The sequence below is a fragment of the Elaeis guineensis genome, chromosome 6, assembly GCF_000442705.2.
Source record: "Elaeis guineensis isolate ETL-2024a chromosome 6, EG11, whole genome shotgun sequence".
Lineage (NCBI taxonomy): Eukaryota > Viridiplantae > Streptophyta > Magnoliopsida > Arecales > Arecaceae > Elaeis > Elaeis guineensis.
This window is the reverse complement of record NC_025998.2, coordinates 36800147-36820683: the sequence shown is the minus strand read 5'-3', so window position 1 is coordinate 36820683 and position 20537 is coordinate 36800147. Positions and strand designations below refer to the sequence as shown.

The 20537-nt window shown below is 38.4% G+C and overlaps 1 protein-coding gene across 1 annotated transcript; it reads left to right on the top strand.

Annotated features, from left to right (window-relative positions):
• The first annotated feature begins 16374 nt into the window (after positions 1-16374).
• Positions 16375-18041, top strand: LOC140858744 (uncharacterized). The gene is given in 4 exon segments (XM_073260049.1): positions 16375-16602; positions 16605-16841; positions 16844-17248; positions 17251-18041. Coding segments are annotated over 4 exon segments (1476 nt in total). The 5' UTR covers positions 16375-16511; the 3' UTR covers positions 17994-18041.
• The last annotated feature ends 2496 nt before the right edge of the window (positions 18042-20537 follow it).

Genomic DNA, 20537 nt, shown 5'->3' with positions numbered 1-20537 from the left:
GAAGAAGGATTACTTTCATCTATTTGGTGAAGTTCCTCAGGAGTACCCTTTGATAGACTTTGAACATTAGATGACTTAGAAATTATAATATTTACTGATTTCCATACTTTTGTTACAGAAAAAAGTTTTGGTTTTGACACTGGAGACACTAACACTAGCCCCATCTCCTTTATTAGTGGCATCCACAAATTTCTATAAAAGCATTTTGGCTTGCGGCGAAGAGGTAGAGTTTGAACGAGTTTGCTGCTTGGTAGGAGATTGCTTACGCTTACCTTCCCCTTCTCAATATCATTTAAGATAGCACAAGACACCATAGCATCTGTAGTTTCCATATTTTGGGGCTCCTACAACTCCTTCAAGATCACATTAGCTAAAAAAGAAAATTTAGAAATGGTCTATGACATAACAGAGTCTTTATTTATATCTGACATAGAAAAGCATTTTGCATGCTTCTTTATTTGAAGCCATTCATTCATAGGCTCTCCACCTGTAGGACCAAGGGATGAGAATTTGTTCTTGCTTGTGGTGGAGTCATTGGGGTTATTGGCACCCATGATGCATAGATCGAAGGGCTAAAGATAGCAAACTCCTCACCATCCTTAGCCAAACAATCATAGGCCTCCCGAGGAACCCCGATGCAATGACAAGCATAACAAATATCCAATAGTTCCTCATTCATATGTAACTGTTGCCAAAGTAGGCTATCATGAACTTGAATCCTAACTCCTGGGCATATAGGCCTATTGAGATCCATTAAGACACATACTCGCGCCCATCCTATGCGAGTAGAATTTAGAGTCCACTCATCTAAAAACAATGGAGTACTAGCTTATGATGCAATTTTTAAGATTTTCTCAGCTTCCCATAGCTCCTAAGATAGGTCTGAAAGCCAGAGCCATATCCAAACCTGACTAACCATATCATGGCCAGGTCTGAATTTCAGTCACCATGGCTCAAGGGTAAGCAATTGTCCAACCAGAGACCATGGATGCTTTATAAGGATCTAACTTTTAACCTCTTCCGAAGGGCACTGGAACAATAGTAACCTCTTAGATAGAGCAAACACATGAAATTCGTTTTGCAAATTCCATCGTATTCACATTTTTTTCTCAATAAAGTCAAGAGGAAAGCCCCTACCTAAGAACTTACCTATCAAGGTTGAACACATATGCTTTGATGATGGTTGGATTTCCTCCGAGAATTTGATCACCTTGATAAACCTCTACTCTAGTTATTCAATTTTTGCATTACTGGCTCTAGCCATCTCCCACCTAAATCTCCTCTATCCTTGGACTATCTGGGACCAAGGGCTGTTTGGATCCATAGTGAAGCTCCTCGATTGTGAAGCTGACCCAGGGGAATTACCTATCGATGATGAAGATAGCTCGAGGGGAGACCCCCTTTATTCACAACAATCCTCTTTCGACGCATAAGCAGATGGGGAAGGAGCAAATGTATAACTATCAACTCTCGATTTTTCATTTTGAGCTGCAAAAATCCCATCAAGGATGATTTTGACACCCCATTTGGATCTTCCATTGCTGGAGCTATCATGACTTCTCAAAGAAGCCACCACACAATCGGAAAAGAGAACACCCTTTCCATCAGTAGACGAGCAAGGGAATAATCCCGAAGAATCACAATCCATGACAAAACCCTCAATACCCATCAGACTGAAGGTCTCTTCCATCTTTATTCATTGGAGACAATGATACATAGTTCAAAATTATCAAAATGCTTGGGCAATTTGCACCCGAGCTAGACCCTTGTTTTGTTTATTACTTTTTGCAACCCAAAGTTGGATGAGATATGGCATTTTCTTGATCTTATCGATGTGTGAATGGCAAGCAATAGACCTAACATTATTACAGGACCTTTTCACAAAAAAAATCAAGGAAACTTTTGGATTATTTGATTAATTGAAGTCAATTTGAAAATATTACACTCCGCATGTAATATTTTGATACTTTTTGCTATTGTATATAATTATTGCTATTTGGTTCTTACACATATTAACATATTTCTATCTATTTTTTAGATTTGTTGCTTCTTAAATCTCAAAAGAGAGGGCTTCCTCATTGTTATATATTACTAATATTTGAAAAATCATATATTTTACCAAAAAAAATCATGTAAGATCAAAGATTCAAAGCAAGTTGACAAAATGTTACTGTTTTAATACTTCCTTAAACTTCTACATCTCATCAGCAAGGGATATGATTCTAGTCGACAATTTATGACAGGTTTCCTCTTTGGCATGATGTCAATTAAGGATTTGCGACAATTTTGTAGTCCACCAGTCATGGCATATTTGTCTGATAGCTTTCCTTTTTGGCATACGCCAATAAATAGTCGGATCTTTGAATTATTTTTTCTATTTTATGTAGAGATAGTATAACTATATAAAAGGGATGATCCTTGGTAAGACAATATGAAACCAAATATTTTCCGATCACATTTTCTTTATATAGTCCTGATATATATTATCAGATTTTTCCTATCCACTTGAACTTTTGGGGTCAATTGGCTACTTAACTGGTATGGAAACTTGGATTTGCGGGAGGTCAGGAGTTTAAATCTTTTCAGTTTATTTATTTATTCAATTATTTTTGATTTATTTATTATTCTAATTCTGGTCCACCTTCAGTGGGATGTGTATCTCTTATGTGCGTGGGCCAGGCCACCCATAAGAGGAGTTTGTCTCTCCACATGCTTGGCCCAGGCATCAAGCTTGATGTACATTGTTGACATTTCTGTATCAACTTATTGTGTATTAAATTTTCTACACTTAAGCAGCTAAATTTTCATGATTGATGTTTATTGTGGGACTCACTGAACTCTTGAGCCATTGAAGATATGTTGATGTCCTGGACTCCTGTTCTCTCCAAGGTGCAGCTTCAAAAAGCTTCAAAAAATTGTTCTTAAGGTGGAAATCATGAATCATCCTAAAGCATGACAATGGTACCAAAATCAACATATCCAACTCCCAAAATTAAACTACATATCCAACATCTAGACCAATTATAGTCTTCTAAAACATATTTTCCAATTAGTGAATTTTTGGGCAATTCACCTGGTGTCATAGCCCAAAACCCAAGCCCAATCCAGCAAGACCCAAGCCCAGGAAAAAAAAAAACAGAGGAAAAATCGGGAAGAAGACTCCCGATAGGAGTCTTCTTCTCCGGCGAGACCCGGGCAAATTGGGAGTCCTATGACCTCTTGAAGTCTTAGGACCCTCTATAAGAAGACCCCCCTTTCCCTAGAAACCCAACATCGGCCCCCTTCCTCTCTCTTTCTCCCTGTTTTTCCCGATCAGAGCCGCGGACACCATTTTGATCTTGCCGTGATTGCTCGCCGGTGGGGATCACCGGAGGCCGAGGTAAGTCTTCCTCCCCTTCCTCTCTTCCTTCTCTTTCTTTTCGTACCTTTGCACGAGGCTGCCGGCGATGGGTGTCGTCGATTTTCGGTCGGAAAAGAGACCCCTGTTTTGGCCTCTTTTCCCTTGGATTTTCCGGCGCCGGCGATCGCAATCGACCGCCGGCCATGCTCCTCCGTAACCGGAGGAGTGGCCCCCCTCTGCTGCCGATCTCCACCGTGGCGGCCGCGGCCTGAATGGCCCGGCAAAAGGAGGGGACGCCGGTCCTCTGTTCCGGCGTGGAAGGAGCCGAGAAGAAGAAAAAGAAGAAAAAGAAAAGAAAAAGAAGAAAAAGAAAAGAAAAAAAAAAAAAAGAAAAGAAAAGAAAAAAAAAGGAGAGAGAAACTTTCTCTCTCTGCTCTCTCTCTCTCTTTTACATTTTTAGGATTTATGGAATTAAATAAAAATAATAATAATAATAATAATAATAAATAAAAATAAAAATAAATAAATATAATTAGGGTGTCCATGGATTAGTCCAAAAATCTTGGATGCTGTCGTCAAGTTGATCCTCGTGGGGACATTAGATTTTAACAATTTTAATTATTTTTAATTCGATAAAATTTTGATTAAAAATATGATATTTGACGTATCAGGTTCAGAGAAGGATTTTCGAGATTTCTAGAATTTTTAGTTTGGATTTTCTTTTGAGCTAAGTAGTGTTTACTTTTATTGAATTTATCTGGTAAATTATAAATTTTGAATTAAATAAATTTATGCATGCTTGTGATTGAAATTATTTATTGAAATAATTGTTGAAATATTTATGATTAAAGTTAATTGTAGAAAATTATTTATGATTGAAGTTATTTGTTGAACAATTATTATGATGATGTATGATCACAAAGAATGATATGATTGACTTGACTCGAATATCATTTATTTATATTATTTTTAAAAATAATATATGAATTGAAAGACAATATGAAATTGACAACCTGACTGTGTTGAGGATCCCGTCAATGAGGACATATATGTTGGCAATTGACTATCCTGAGGATTTATGTCGCCAGCGAGACCAGCGACATGTCGTCAAAGAGACTAGCGACAAACCGCCAGCGAGACCAGCGGTTCCAAAGGACTTGGCTGCCAGATGATTCGCAGCCCACCGCAAGCAGATACGCGGTATTATGACCCTGCCACAGGGATAATGTGGTCATAGTCATGGTTGGTAAGAAGAACTTAAAAAATTGATGAATTTAAGATGAAAAGCATAATTTGATGAATTGAATTTTATATATGATTGATAGTATGATTATGACTTCATGAAACTACATATTGATTTTGTTATTATCAGTAAATCGATATGTATAGTATTATTGCCTAATTTATTCAGTTAAAGGTATACACTGCTTACTGGGCTGTTTAGCTCATGATGAGTTTTATATTTTTCTTACAGATCCAGAAAATTAGCGTGATGCGGGATTTTAGTTGGGAGAGCGATTAGAGATGGAGTTAGTTCTTTGATTTAGGATTTTTTCAGATTTGATTCAAGATCTTTATTTTTTTTAGTGTTGACTTTGTCAGATAATTTTTTTTTTTCTTTTGGACACTGAGTTTTGATTTGTTATTTGAACTAAGATTTGATTTGTTAAAAATTTAAAAAATGATTTAACTTTATGTGTAAGATATCATGATGAGATGCCTTGCATGCTTATGGAAAAAGTTTTCTACGAGTATGCGGCGGTTGCCATGACCCTCGATTCAAATCTCGGATCGGGGGCGTGACAATTAATATGGTATCAGAGCATAAGTAGATAGATAGAGACATGTAGAATAGAGTGAGTGAGTGATGGGTAGATATTAGAAAATTGAAAGGTTAGTTATGATGATTATGATTTGACCTGTCACAAGTAAGTTATAACCTTATTAAGGATAAGTTATTATCTCAAATCTATCATAGGTCAATATGCCTCCACGACGAGTGAAGAATACTCAAGGAGCGGTAGGAGGGACATCAAATCCACTTGGCGATAACACTCCCCAATTAAATAGCGGCACAACTCAGCAGGAGAGAATCCTTGATCCTACCGATAATACTCCGACAGTACAAGAGGAGCCGAACATGACTCAACTAATGCAAACTCTGATCGGAGTAGTTCAAACACAGCAACAGTTACTTCAACAACAACATGCACAGCCCCGTCAGTATTTTTCACCAACACCTGGACATGGAGAACATCCGATGCAGAGAAACAATATCGTCGAATTTAAGAAGCTAGCCCCTCCAGCCTTCAAAGGGACCATCGAGCCACTGGAAGCAGATAACTGGATTATGGAAATGAAGAAGGCATTCGCCGTGCAAGAATGCCAAGATGAAGAGAAGATCCGCTTCACAGCATATCTGTTACAAGGCGAGGCATACAACTGGTGGCATATACTGGAACAAAAATATGAGCACGATAGGATACCACTCACTTGGGAGAGATTCTGAGATAAATTTTTTGATAAGTATTTCTCCCAAAGTGTCAGAATACAGAAAGAGCAGGAGTTCATTCACCTGAAATAGGAGAACAGATCCGTTGCAGAATATGAAGCTAAATTTACGGAGTTAGCCAAGTTTGTTTCAAGATTAGTTGAGATTGAGCAAGACAGAGTACACAAATTTGAAATGGGACTGAAGATAGAAATTAGAAAATAAATTGTACCCTATGAGCTAACTACCTATGCCTCAGTTGTAAATAAAGCTCTAATAATTGAGAGAGAAGTTAATGAAGCTCATGCGGAGCAAGAACGGAATCAGAAGAAGAGAAATAGGTTTAGTGGAACTCAAAGATGAAATCAGAACAATAAGGGTCCAGCAAAGAAGCCAGCAATTGATAAGAATCGTGAGAATGAGGCAGCTAGATGTTCGAGATGCGGCCGAAGAGAGCATGAGTCTTCTAATTGCCCATGGAATACTGGTTCTTGTTTTAGATGTGGATAGAAAGGACACAAGATTGCAGATTACCCCCAGATGGATGAAAATAGACCCACACAAACAAAGGACGGAGGTCAAAGGCCGAAAACTCAAGAAAGGATCTATGCACTCACACAACAGGATGCTCAGGCCTCCAATGCGGTGGTGATAGGTATCATTCCTGTATCTGGTATTCATGCTTCAGTTTTGTTTGATTTTGGTGCTACACACTCCTTTATATCCACTACTTTTATTAAACAACATGATATAGTATGTGAACCTATGAAAACTAAATTATATGTTGAGACACCAGTAGGTGATATTTTGAGTACCGAAAGTATGTGCAAGTCATGTAGTATCAGAATAGGAGAAAGAGAATTACCGACAGATTTGGTGATCCTGGATATGCAAGATTTCGATGTCATTCTAGAAATGGATTGGCTGACTACTTATCATGCCTCTGTAGACTGTCATGGAAAGAGAGTGAACTTTCACATACCGGAAGAATTAACTTTCAGTTTTGATGGAAGTACAGGAACCACCCCTCCACGTATTATTTCATTTGTGCAAGCTAGACAGATGCTAAGAAAGAGATGTAGAGGTTACCTAGTATCAATAAAAAATAAAGAACATGATGAATTGAAGTTATAGGATATTCCTATCATAAATAAATTTTTGGATGTATTCATTGATGATTTAACCGGACTACCACCAGACAGAGAAATTGAATTTACCATTGAGTTGGCACCCAATACCAGTCCAATTTCTAAAGCTCCTTACAGAATGGCCCCTATGGAGTTGAAGGAGTTAAAAGATCAATTACAGGATTTATTGGATAAATGTTTTATAAGGCCTAGTGTATCTCCTTGAGGAGCTCCAGTCTTATTTGTGAAGAAGAAGGATGGTAGTATGAGATTTTGTATCGACTATAGAGAGTTGAATAAGAGTACTATCAGAAATAAGTATCCTCTACCTCGAATCGATGATTTATTTGATCAGCTGCAAGGTGCACAGATCTTTTCTAAAATTGATCTTCATTCAAGGTATCATCAGTTAAAAATCAAAACAGAGGACATACCAAAGACTGCATTTAGAATTCGTTATGGACATTATGAATTTCTAGTAATGCCTTTTAGGTTAACCAATACTCCAGCAGCCTTTATGGATTTAATGAACAGAATATTCAGATCCTATCTTGATAAGTTTGTTGTCATATTTATTGACGATATCTTGATATATTCAAGAAGCAAATTGGAGCATGAAGAACATTTACGGTGTGTACTACAAATATTAAGGAAAGAAAAGCTTTATGCCAAATTTAAGAAGTATGAATTTTGGCTGGACAAAATAGTCTTTTTAGGACACATCGTATCTAAAGATGAAATTTCTGTAGATCCAGCAAAAGTGGAAGCTGTGATGCAGTGGAACAGACCTACAAATATCTTTGAGATTCGAAGCTTTCTGAGAATGACAGAATATTATAGATGATTTGTAGAAGAATTCTCCCGCATAGCTGCACCCTTGACTCTTCTTACTCAGAAAGGGGTTAAATTCGAGTGGACCGAAGATTGTAAACAGAGTTTTCAAGAATTAAAACAATGATTAGTTTCAACTCCTATCCTTACCATACCAACAGAAAATGAAGGATTCACAATATATAGTGATGCATCTAAAAAAGGACTCGATTGTGTATTGATGCAATATGGTAAGGTAGTGGCCTACGCCTCAAGATAATTGAAACCATATGAACATAATTATCCGACACATGATTTGGAATTAGCTGCAGTGATTTTTGCCCTAAAAATTTGGAGACATCACTTATACGGTGCGCAGTGTGAAGTGTTTACTGATCATAAGAGTTTGAAGTATATTTTTACGCAGAAAGAATTAAATATGAGATAGAGAAGGTAGTTAGAACTATTAAAGGATTATGATTTAATAATTCATTATCATCCAAAAAAGCTAATGTTGTTGCTGATGCCCTTAGTAGAAAATCTGTGGAAAATTTGACAGTTTTAATTACACATCAAAGCCAATTATTAAAGGATATAAGAAAACTAGAATTAGACATCCGAATATATGACTCAACAGTACGATTAGCCAACATGAGGGTTCAGCCAACACTCATTGAAAGAATTACAGTTGTCCAGAATGATGATCCACAACTAATGAAAATAAGAAATTCAGTGGAAGCTGGTGTTCAATCTGAATTCAAGATATATGAAGACGGTTCGTTGAGATTCGAAAACAGGATTTGCGTACCCAATGATTCAGTACTCAAGCATGAAATACTTCAGGAGGTACATCAGATCGGTTATACAGTTCATCCGGGAGGTACTAAGATGTATAGAGACTTAAAGGAAATGTACTGGTGGAATAATATGAAGAGAGAGATCGCTCAATTCGTGGCTCAATGTTTGGTGTGTCAACAAGTTAAAGCTGAACATCATGGACCTGCGGGACTACTTCAACCTCTTGATATTCCAGTATGGAAGTGGGAACATATCACTATAGATTTTGTAACTGGACTACCGAAGACTCCCAGTAAAAATGATGCAGCCTGAGTGATTGTGGACCGATTGACAAAGTCTGCATATTTTCTATCAATTAGAGTTGGATTTACTTTGGAAAGACTAGCAAAGTTGTATATGAAAGAAATTGTAAGGCTACATGGAATTTCAGTGACCATCGTATCGGATCGAGATACCAGATTTGTGTCACAGTTTTGGAAGAGCTTACACAAGGCATTAGAAACAAAATTGAACTTCAGTACAGCTTTTCATCCACAGACTGATGGTCAGTCAGAGAGAACTATTCAGATCTTAGAAGATATGTTGAGAACCTGTATTTTGGATATGAAAATTTATGAGATGAGCATCTACCTTTGATTGAGTTCGCTTACAATAACAGTTATCAGGCTAGCATTGGTATGGCACCTTATGAAGTATTATATGGTAGAAGATGTCGATCGCCGATTCACTGGGATGATGTTGATGAGCGAAAATATTGGGTCCCAAACTTGTTCAACAAGCAGTCGAGAAGATTCAATTAATTAAAGAATGACTTCGGATAGCACAAAGCAGACAGAAAAGTTATGCAGACAACAGGAGACGGAAATTAGAATTTCAAGTTGGTGACCATGTATTTCTCAAAGTATCCCTTCAAAAGGAATCTCAAGATTCGGCATTCGTGGCAAATTGAATCCTAGATATGTGGGTCCGTTTGAGATTTTGGAAAGAATTGGTGAGGTGGCTTATCGACTTGCCTTACCCCCTTCACTTGCAGAGTACATAATATTTTTTATGTTTCTATGTTAAAGAAATATTTACCAGACCCAAGTCACATCGTGGAACTTGAACCAGTACAAGTAGAAAAGATCTATCATATGAAGAATATCCGATACGGATCGTGGACCGTAAAGAACAGGTGCTGAGACGTCGCAACATTCCTTATATCAAGGTATAGTGGAGTCGACATTCGGAAAGAGAAGCTACTTGGGAGCTAGAGGAAGAAATGAACAAAAATATCTCCAGCTCTTCGAGACCACAGGTATGAAAAAATTTTGAGGACGAAATTTTTTTTTAGGGGTGAAGAATGTCATAGCCCAAACCCAAGCCCAATCCAGCAAGACCCAAGCCCAGAAAAAAAAAAACAGAGAAAAATCGGGAAGAAGACTCCCGATAGGAGTCTTCTTCTCCGGCGAGACCCGGACAATTGGGAGTCCTAGGATCTCTCGAAGTCCTAGGACCCTCTATAAGAAGACCCCCCTTTCCCTAGAAACCCAACATCGGCCCCCTTCCTCTCTCTTTCTCCCTGTTTTTCCCGATCGGAGCCGCGGACACCGTTTTGATCTTGCCGTAATTGCTCGTCGGTGGGGTCACAGAGGCCGAGGTAAGTCTTCCTCCCTTCCTCTCTTCCTTTCCTTTCTTCGTACCTTTACACGGGCTGCCGGCGACGGGTGTCACCGATTTTCGGTCAGAAAAGAGACCCCTGTTTTGGCCTCTTTTCCCTTGGATTTTCCGACGCCGGCGATCGCAATCGACCGCCGGCCATGCTCCTCCGTAATCAGGGGAGTGGCCCCCCTCTGCCGTCGGTCTCCACTGCAGCGGCCGCGGCTTGAATGGCCCGGCAAAAGGAGGGACGTCGGTCCTCTGTTCCGGCGTGGAAGGAGCCGAGATGAAGAAAAAGAAGAAAAAGAAGAAAAAGAAAAAGAAAAAGAAAGAAAAAAAAAAAACTTTCTCTCTCTGCTCTCTCTCTCTCTTAGATTTTTAAGATTTATGGAATTAAATAAAATAATAATAATATAATAATAAATAAATAAAAATAAAAATAAATAAATATAATTAGGGTGTCCATGGATTAGTCCGAAAATCTGGATGCTGTCGTCAAGTTGATCCTCGTGGGGACATTAGATTTTAACAATTTTAATTATTTTTAATTCAATAAAATTTGATTAAAAATATGATATTTGACGTATCAGGTTCAGAGAAAGATTTTCGAGATTTCTAGAATTTCTAGTTTGGATTTTCTTTTGAGGTAAGTAGTGTTTACTTTTATTGAATTTATCTGGTAAATTATAAATTCTGAATTAAATAAATTTATGCATGCTTGTGATTGAAATTATTTATTAAATAATTATTAAATTATTTATGATTAAAGTTAATTGTAGAAAATTATTTATGATTGAAGTTATTTGTTGAACAATTATTATGATGATGTATGATCACAAAGAATGATATGATTGACTTGACTCGAATATATTTATTTATATTATTTTTGAAAATAATATATGAATTGAAAGACAATATGAAATTGACAATCTGACTGTGTTGAGGACCCCGCCAATGGGGGTATATACGTTAGCAATTGACTGTCCTGAGGATTTATGTCGCCAGCGAGACCAGCGACATGTGCCAGAGAGACCAGCGACAAACCGCCAGCGAGACCAGCGGTTCCAAAGGACTTAGCTACCAGATGATTCGCAGCCCACCGCAAGCAGATACGCGGTATTATGACCTTGCCACAGGGATAATGTGGTCATAGTCATGGTTGGTAAGAAGAACTTAAGAAATTGATGAATTTAAGATGAAAAGCATAATTTGATGAATTGAATTTTATATATGATTGATAGTATGATTATGACTTCATGAAACTACATATTGATTTTGTTATTATCAGTAAATCGATATGTACAGTATTATTGCCTAATTTATTCAGTTAAAGGTATACACTGCTTACTGGGCTGTTTAGCTCATGATGAGTTTTATGTTTTCTTACAGATCCAGAAAATTAGCGTGATGCGGGATTTCGGTTGGGAGAGCGATTAGAGATGGAGTTAGCTCTTTGATTTAGAATTTCTCAGATTTGATTCAAGACCTTTATTTTTTTTAGTGTTGACTTGTCAGACAATTATTTTTTTTTCTTTTGGACACTGAGTTTTGATTTGTTATTGGAACTAAGGTTTGATTTGTTAAAAATTTAAAAAATGATTTAACTTTACGTGTAAGATATCATGATGAGATGCCTTGCATGCTTATGGGAAAAGTTTTCTATGAGTATGCGGTAGTTGCCATGACCTTCGATTCAAATCTCGGATTGGGAGCGTGACATCTGGATAGACCAGACAAAAGATATTTTAATCAAGAGCAAGAAGCTTTGAGGTGCAACTATCAAGAGATAAAAGGTAGTAAAAAAGATGATTGAAATTGGGATAACCATTTAACAGTTGAATGCAGATGTCTTCTTTAGGTTCACAGTATGCAATGCTAAATTAGCTTTCCAATAGAGATTCCTACAATGTGGCACAAAAAAAGCAAAGAAGAAAAATACATCCTTCCATCTCAATCTTCAAGTTTCAGGGATCTATCTTAAAAAGTTGTTACTTTGCTGCAGACAGGTTGCATCTTGGAACCTCAGTTGATGTCATCCTACTTGCAAATTTTAATGTAAACCCATAAATGCCTAGTGGCAATCACGGTATGTCACTGCATTAATGGTTTGATAGTGTAAAGAATGAATTCCTGGCACGACATTTGATAGATTCCTCTACGCCTTTTGGATCCATCAAACCTATGTACTACCAAAAAAACAAAATAGTTGATTCTAGACCAGCTAATGAGAGGAATATGGATTGGTTCATGAACAAGGTAGGAGGTAAGGGGTCAAACAACGCAGGTGTCTATCACAAAAAAAAAAAAAACAAACAACATCAGGTGGATGTTTTGTTGGAGAATGATGTTTGTTATCACATAAAAATATAAAAATATATTTCATATAAAGGATACCAATTAAAAAAATAAGAAAAATATCACCAATTTGAGTTATATTGGATATTTTTTAAAAATAGATTTCACCCTGCCTAGATACAAATAATTTGATGATGATTTATTTCCAAGATACACCAAACTGTTTCGTGATCGTCTTAAAGTGCACCATCAATAAGACAATACCAGGGCAAATAAAAGCTAATCTACACCAAAATACTAAAAGAAATAATATTTTTGTTTAAAACATGAGTTCTCTCAATCATTTTCGTTTTTATTCCTTCACTTAGGCGGTATGGAGTCGACCATGGACCCTTTTCATAGGTTTGAAAAGATAAAGATGGCAAGAGATGCGATGCTTTCGAAGCATCTCTCCATATATCTTTTTTAATATTGTGGGGCCACATGATAAAGACAGGTCCCGCGAAGAAAGATACATCTCTTCGTTGAATAGCCAACATTTTCCAAAGAGGTGCATTCCTTAGAAACATTCCCAACAAAAAATTAAAATAAAATATAATATAATTTAAAATTATGAATCATAATAAAAGTAAAAAAAAACAAAAGTTATAATTATAAAATTTAAAAATCTCCCATATGATTTAAAATTTTAAAAACCATATCAAGCATTTAAGTATCTAATTGGGCTATAAATATATACAATAAGTAAAGATACTTTATGGGCTGATTTTTTTCAAGAAGAAAATTGTCTCATTAGAATATTTTTTTTAAGTATATAATATTTGAAAAAATAATTTTGATATATTTAATTAATTATAAAAAATAATATATTTTATTTAATTGAATATTTATTTTTAAAAAAAAATTATGTAGAATATTTATTATATCTTTAATAAATAAAAAAAATTTATCCATTCTATTCTTGATTTTAAGGATACTTTAGAAGATAAAAAGGTTTATAATTTTAGGAAGCTATAAACCCATGTTTCATGGCAACAGATCAAGCATGGGTCAAATTGGCCAACACCTTATCCATCCTATAATTAAAAATTTTATATCTATATTTGCCGCACATCTTTCTCAAGTCAAGTCGGATTGGATAAATAAAAGAGATTGGATCGGATTGGGTAAGAAGCTCATCATATAATACTATAAAATAATGATAATTTTGAAAATAAGTTTAAATTAAAGTTATATAGGGTTGAATTCAAGACGAGCATACTATTTTCTATATTCAATCCGAATCTATTTTGAATATTTTTTTTAGAATCCACACTTAGATTCTAATCAAATACGATAAAATTTATTTCGGATTCTAATCGGATCAGATCAAATCCGTTTTATTTATATTGAGTTGGATAGCTAATGGGTCGGCTAAAATTATCATCCCCATCCTATATAAAAATTTTTTTCTCATAAAAATTTATTTCCATAGAAATACTATTTTTTAATCTCTATCATTTAAAAATTCATATCAAATAAGAAAAATTTCTTTATTTTTTTGTTGATGATAGTTTTCTACCCCCTGCTCCCGTCAATGAAACAAGTCCCATGAATTTCAACATTTACACAGTAATACCAACCATAGACCACAGTGAACAAAGTTCTGAACTAAATTTTTTTTTGGTACAAATATCACATGATAATTATACAAAATCTATGATCTCACCCACCATCATCAACATCTCCTCCTCTTCTCCTTTTCCTCTACCATCATGGCAAATCCATGATATGCTACCATTGCAAGAGCTGTCCAATTATCGCCACCTACCCATGCTTTTCACCCCCTCCCTTCTTCCTTTTCCTCTTTTCAATATTTGTATTGAGCTACCTAAGCCCCACCACCATAGAAGTTAACCCAACCATTTACTGCCAAACCCTCTTCCTTGCCCTTCTCCTCCCCTTCCTCTACGGAAGTCTTTTTGTGACATTAAATCTAGTGTCTATTTTCCATTGTGTAGAGACAATGAATAGCAAAATTTCAAAATTTAGGATATCTACCGTTCATTTAGGCCAAATTCCACATGTAAGAATTTCACTGATGGTAACAATTTACTAACATCATGATAAGTTTTGACAGAAATATGGTGAAAATTCTCGGATCTTTTTGTCCATTTCCTTATTTGCCATCCACAGACCAGCACACGACCTCAGACTTGCACACATTCAAATCTACTCTGAATTCTAGGCCTAATGGCCTATCCATCAATATGTACTATGAGATTTGTGTACAAAAAGGGTAGCAGCATTATGCTGCCAGCCAATAAATTGCTTCATGCGTCCTCGCGTCAACTCTGAGCAATAAGGTGCATCTTATTATATAATTAAAAGGCATAACTACCAAACTCTCTCCTAAAGTCAGAGGCTAATGGAGATAGCTCTTCATACAAGTCAGCTAGCTATAATCTAGGACGGTGATTTCTGACCCCACCTCTCAACCTAACTGCCGTCTGAAAACGATCTATTTTAAATAAATTTATATTGATATAAATAAATTTAAACCGTAAATAGATTAATTCATCTATATTTATTTATTAAATAAATTGGACTCATGTTTAGATTTTTAATCTGTTTGTAAAGTTTGACCTATTTAATAATTGGATCAGGTTATGATCCGATCCGTTTAATCTATTTAAGATATGTTTAATTTGTTAAAATCTATTTAATTTATTAAAAATTTATTTAACATATTTAATCTATTTAATCTGATTTGACATATTTAATAAAAAAATTAAATGGATCGGACTAGATTATCTGTTTAATAAATAGCTCAAATTTAAATATAAAATTTTAATCTATTTAATAAATATATCAAATTCGACTTGATGAAATTTTGATTCAATCCAATCCAATTCAATTGTCACTCCTATCATAACCCATGAAGATGTTTGCTAGGCTCCACTTTAGAACCCTGGCTCCCTTTGCTTAATAACTTGATCTTTCTCTAGTCTCTGAGCAACCTATTCATAGACAGCTTGGTTTGGCATACAATTGATTGAGCAGGGCTTGGAGCCAGGAATTTTGGTTTCAAATCACAATTCCACCAACTTTAGTCTTGATCAAGACCCAGGGCTGGTCCTGATCGTGCCTAGTTCCATCAAGCCCATGGTGCATGGAACAACTTTCCCCATGGTTCCGAAAACCAGGCCCTTAGCCTATTATTCCAACTGCGTCCGAGTTCCATCCAATCAATTTGCTTACTCCGCCCCTTCGCCACACCAGCAAATTTAAGTTTCCGACCAGCTGTCACTTTTCCCTTCGGAAGGAACCATAAGTCACCGAAAGACACCACGCAAACGAACCCTGAACTCACTCGCAACCACGACTCGAACATTACCAGAAAAAGAAAAAAAAAATAGTGACCAAGATGACATGGCACGTTCCCACCAATCGCTTTCTTCTCCTCCCTTTCCTCCGTAAAGATGGTTCGTCAAACTTCAAGGCACCAACTTCAGAGACTCCAGCCCTTTTTGTTAAATGTACTCCAATAGGTCTCTTTCTCTTCAACGGCGAATAAAAAAAAAATATATAGGAATAGGATTGTGAAAAACGGAGAGTGCATTTAAAATGATTTCTATATGTAAAGAAAGAAACGGTCGCGGCGTAAGCTCGGAGACTGTCACTGGCTCGCTGCCCCGCCATTCCCTTCCCTCTCGTCGCATCCGTTACCTGACATCCACCATCACATCTCCTCCATCTTTAATTAGACTCGGCAAAACAAAAAGAGAGAAATGAAGAGGACAAAAAGAAACCCCCCTCCAACCCCCACCCCCACCTTCGGATCCCAACCCCAATAAAGCTACCGCTAGAGATCAGGAGAGACGAGAAAGGAAAGAAGGAAGCTAAAGAACGAAGGAAAAATAAAAAGAAATCCATCCAGTTTCATCTTCTCCTTTGCCTGTTCTTCCCCCTCTTCTCTTCTCTTCTCTTCTCTTCTCTTCTTGGTTTCAGGTGTACAGAGTGGGAGTGGAGAATGGAGGAGGAGAGGGTGAGAATAGAAGACTACGCCCATAGCCCCGCCCACTATGCGGTGGCGCTTGGCGATATGACTCGCCTGAACCGCCTCCTTCCGCCCTTCCCCAACTCGCCCACCCGTCGCAGATACTGACCGAGTCGGACTCGGTGGTTCAGGAACGCATCGCCGACGAGATCGCCGCCGTCGTCGACCGCCGCGACGTCCCCCGCCGGGACACTCCTCTGCACCTCGCCGTCCGCCTTGACCGACCTGCCGGCGCCTCCGCCCTTGCCGCCGCCGGCGCTGACCCCTCCCTCCAGAATGCCTCCGGGTGGACCCCCCTCCAGGAGGCCTCTGCCTCCGCCGTCGCCGCCTCGCCCTCCTCCTCCTCCGTCACCACCGCCTCTCTGCCTGGTCCAAGTTCCGTCGCCCGCCTCCCCCGCTCCTCGCCGCCCTTCGCCGCGTCCCGGACTTCTACCTTGAGCTTGCCTTCCACTTCGAGAGCTCCCTCCTCCCCTTCCTCTCCCGCGCCGCACCCTCCGACACCTACCGCATCTGGAAGCGCGGTGCCGACCTCCGCGCCGACACCTCCCTCGCCGGCTTCGACGGCCTCCGCGTCCGCCGTGCCGACCAGTCGTTCCTTTTCCTCGGCTCCGGCTCCGGCTCCGGCGGCGGAGGTGCCGCCCCTTCCCACCTCCCGCCGGGGTCCCTCCTTGTCCTCGACCGCGCCCGAAAGGAGATCCACGACGCGTTCGAGGCGCCGACTCGCCGTCGCCGGGGCCGGACGAGTCCGACATTGTCGCCGACGCGAGCGCCTATCGGCCAGGACTGGACATCACGGCGGCGGAGCTGGTGGGGCGGACCAACTGGCGGCGGCGGAGAGAGAAGACGGAGATGGTAGGGGAGTGGAGGGCTCGAGTATACGAGATCCATAACGTAGTGTTCAGCTTCAAGACGATGAAGGCCGTTGAGGAGGCGGAGGAGGAGTTCCTGCCCCTGGAGCTTCGCGAGGACGACGAGGAGGGGTTTCTCGTTGCCGAGATTCCGGATCTGCCTCCGCGCCATAGCTGCTACGAGCGTGGGAAGTTCGGGAATAGGGTCCCGGAAGGAAGGGAGACGGGCAGAAGAAGAAGTGTGGATGTGCCGCATCAGGGTGGGGCAGCAATGGCAGCGAGGGTGGGGAAGAGCAAAGAGAAGGAGATGGTGAAGAGCTTGAGGCCGACGGTTTGGCTTACGGAGGATTTCCCACTGAAGGTTGAGGAACTGCTGCCGCTGCTGGACATACTTGCCAACAAGGTGAAGGCCGTGAGGCGGCTCCGGGAGCTGCTCACAACCAAGTTCCCGCCGGGAACTTTTCCGGTCAAGGTAAAAAAAAAAAAAAACGTGAAACTTCATTGGGAACTCTCCGTTATTCTCCTTTTTTTCTCCTCCCGAATTATTATTGTGTTCTGTTCTAGTTCAGTCGATTTTACTTGTTTAATCATTCAGATGGAGAACTAGAATTGTGAAAAATATGAATGGATACGGCGTTTGCTCACCATGCTCTTGTACCATCTACTGTTGTCTGGTTGTCTGGTCCGGTCTGGAGACAAATGGGTCCGGGCAGTTGGATGGCAGTATGGATTGTGAGGGATCCAGAAGGTTCCACTTTAACGTTGGTAAACTTTGGCTGGTTATATATATATATATTATATTATATATATATATATAATATATATATATATATATATACATTTTTTTTACAGGGGTAGATGCTATTCTAGGAGATGAGTTTGGAAATAATGTGCAAAGAAAAGAATAGAGTGGTCCACATGTCATAAATTTTTTGGTTGGAAGATTTAAGCGGTAACAAATCCTACATCAAGGAGTAAGACTTGATGTATTATTTTTTACTGAAAAATAGGTCCCGGGTAGAAGTGCATAACCTTGGAGAAATGAATGGCAAAAAGCATGCACGAGAGACCATGTGACTGTAGAGTTAATTTCACCAGAGATGATGGTGGTCCATGTTACACATGCAGAGCAGGAAGGGTGACAGCGATAGGATAGAGCAGGATGGTACATTCTTTCTTGGGCCTCTAGATGTCCTTGACATAGGGAAATGCGAGAATCATAAACGGTTCCGATTTTGTATGGCTTGATCTATGGTTACAATATGTACTTCGAGGTCAAACACATGATTTTACTTTTTATCTATTTCTTTCGTTTTCACTGTGTGATGGTTGTTCATCAGGCACTTTTAAGGACTGACATTCATGACTCAAACTATATCTTTTTGGGTTTTCACTCATTCTTGCATGTTTTCTTCTAAAGTAAAGTTATTGGGAATTTTAGAGGGTTGCTATTTGTTTACATGAGCTTAAATTGCAGCAGATAACATTGGTCTTAGAATCTGTTGAGCAGCCTTCTCACTTTAATGGCAAGCCTTTCTTGCTAGGATCTGCCAACAACTTGCAAATGGTTTATGTCAAATTCATAGTGGTTTCAGAAATATGCCTAATTATTTCACAAGCCTTCACCACTGAATGTTATGCGCCACCGCTGACCCAATTTTGTCGTAAAAGGCTCTGGTGATGATAGTATGAGTGGACAACATAAATTTCCAATTGAATGAATAGGCTAAGAGAATAAAATCTGAACAATAAATGCAGTTATACTTTCTTATACGATATATGATAAACTATGTAGTCCATTTGACATTTCTAGAACCATCTCTTTAAATTCGTATATTAGAACCAATAATGTCCTATTACTTGATTTGCAGTACAAAGTGCCACATATTAAAATGCTCTTGAGATTAGAAGAAAGCAAGAATCATAATGGATGTGGACCAAATGAGCTGCAAGCAAGTATTCTATCAACATCATGGCTAATATGCAAGAAGAGGATGCCTCTGTGTTATGGATGTGAGAGATGAAAAAAAAAAAGCAATGAATTTTTTTATTTTTTAGAAAAAAGATGGTGAGCCCATTAGAATTCATTAAGATCACGAACTAAGCAGTGAGCAGTTATTGGGTTAACAGAGCTTATCTTACTGGTTTTTGATGGCTTTGCAAGGAATTGGTTCAAGGTAGTGATACCGCTAGGTGTGTAGTCGAACTGAGCTTGATTAAGCACGGGTCTAGTCAAGCTTGGTTTGAAACTAATTTTAAGCTAAGACTCTAGGATCAAGCTGGTTTATTTGTCTTTCTAGCTGAATTTGGTTTTAATTTCTAAGCAAGCCGAACATGAATTGTAACTTGATTTAAGTCTGGTTGAATCCCTAATTGACATTTAATTGATTCCAAGAACAAAGAAATACTTGATTCCAATAGTATATCATCCAATAGCATATTATCCATATAATATACAAGTTATACAATGTACATATATTCAAGCCTTATTGAGCTAGCCTGATTGAGTTGGGTCAACTTTGGCATGGCATGAAATTAATTGTGAACTCATTTTTCTGGTTTAAACTTGATTTGTTTAGCTTCAAATTGAGCTTGATATGAGCTTTTCTCGAGCTGAGCTCGACGATTGGTTCATTTGACAGCCCTTGCTACCGCCCTTGCGTTGTAAAGGTCTGAGTATTTGGGCTGCACAATAGAAGTTCCAATATCATAATTGGTATGATATTATAAGACTACTTCCGTGTTGGGTATGACATTGATCCATGTTTGGTATTATCACTGATGAGCTTCCATTGGGAGCATGTCCCTGATTCATTAATGTGTCTAAGCAAATGAGAATACTGATTAAAATAGAGTATGATCTATTTATGTGACATGTATACTAACCTGTATTTGTACATAGTAGCTAGCATATGATATTGCAAATTTAAAAACTTGCTACCCTCCTAGCTCCATATATATGAGTTAGGCTTTTCTTTCTTTTGGCCTGTTTATTCATGTACTCTCACTGTCAAAGATCATGCATGCGTTTTTGGTTGTTGTCCCTGTTTCCACCCAACCCCACCTCTCTCACACACTAAAAGAATCCCATGATTTTCTACACATGATTCACCAATTGGCAGGCAAAACATGTTAACCTTTGCTTTATTTG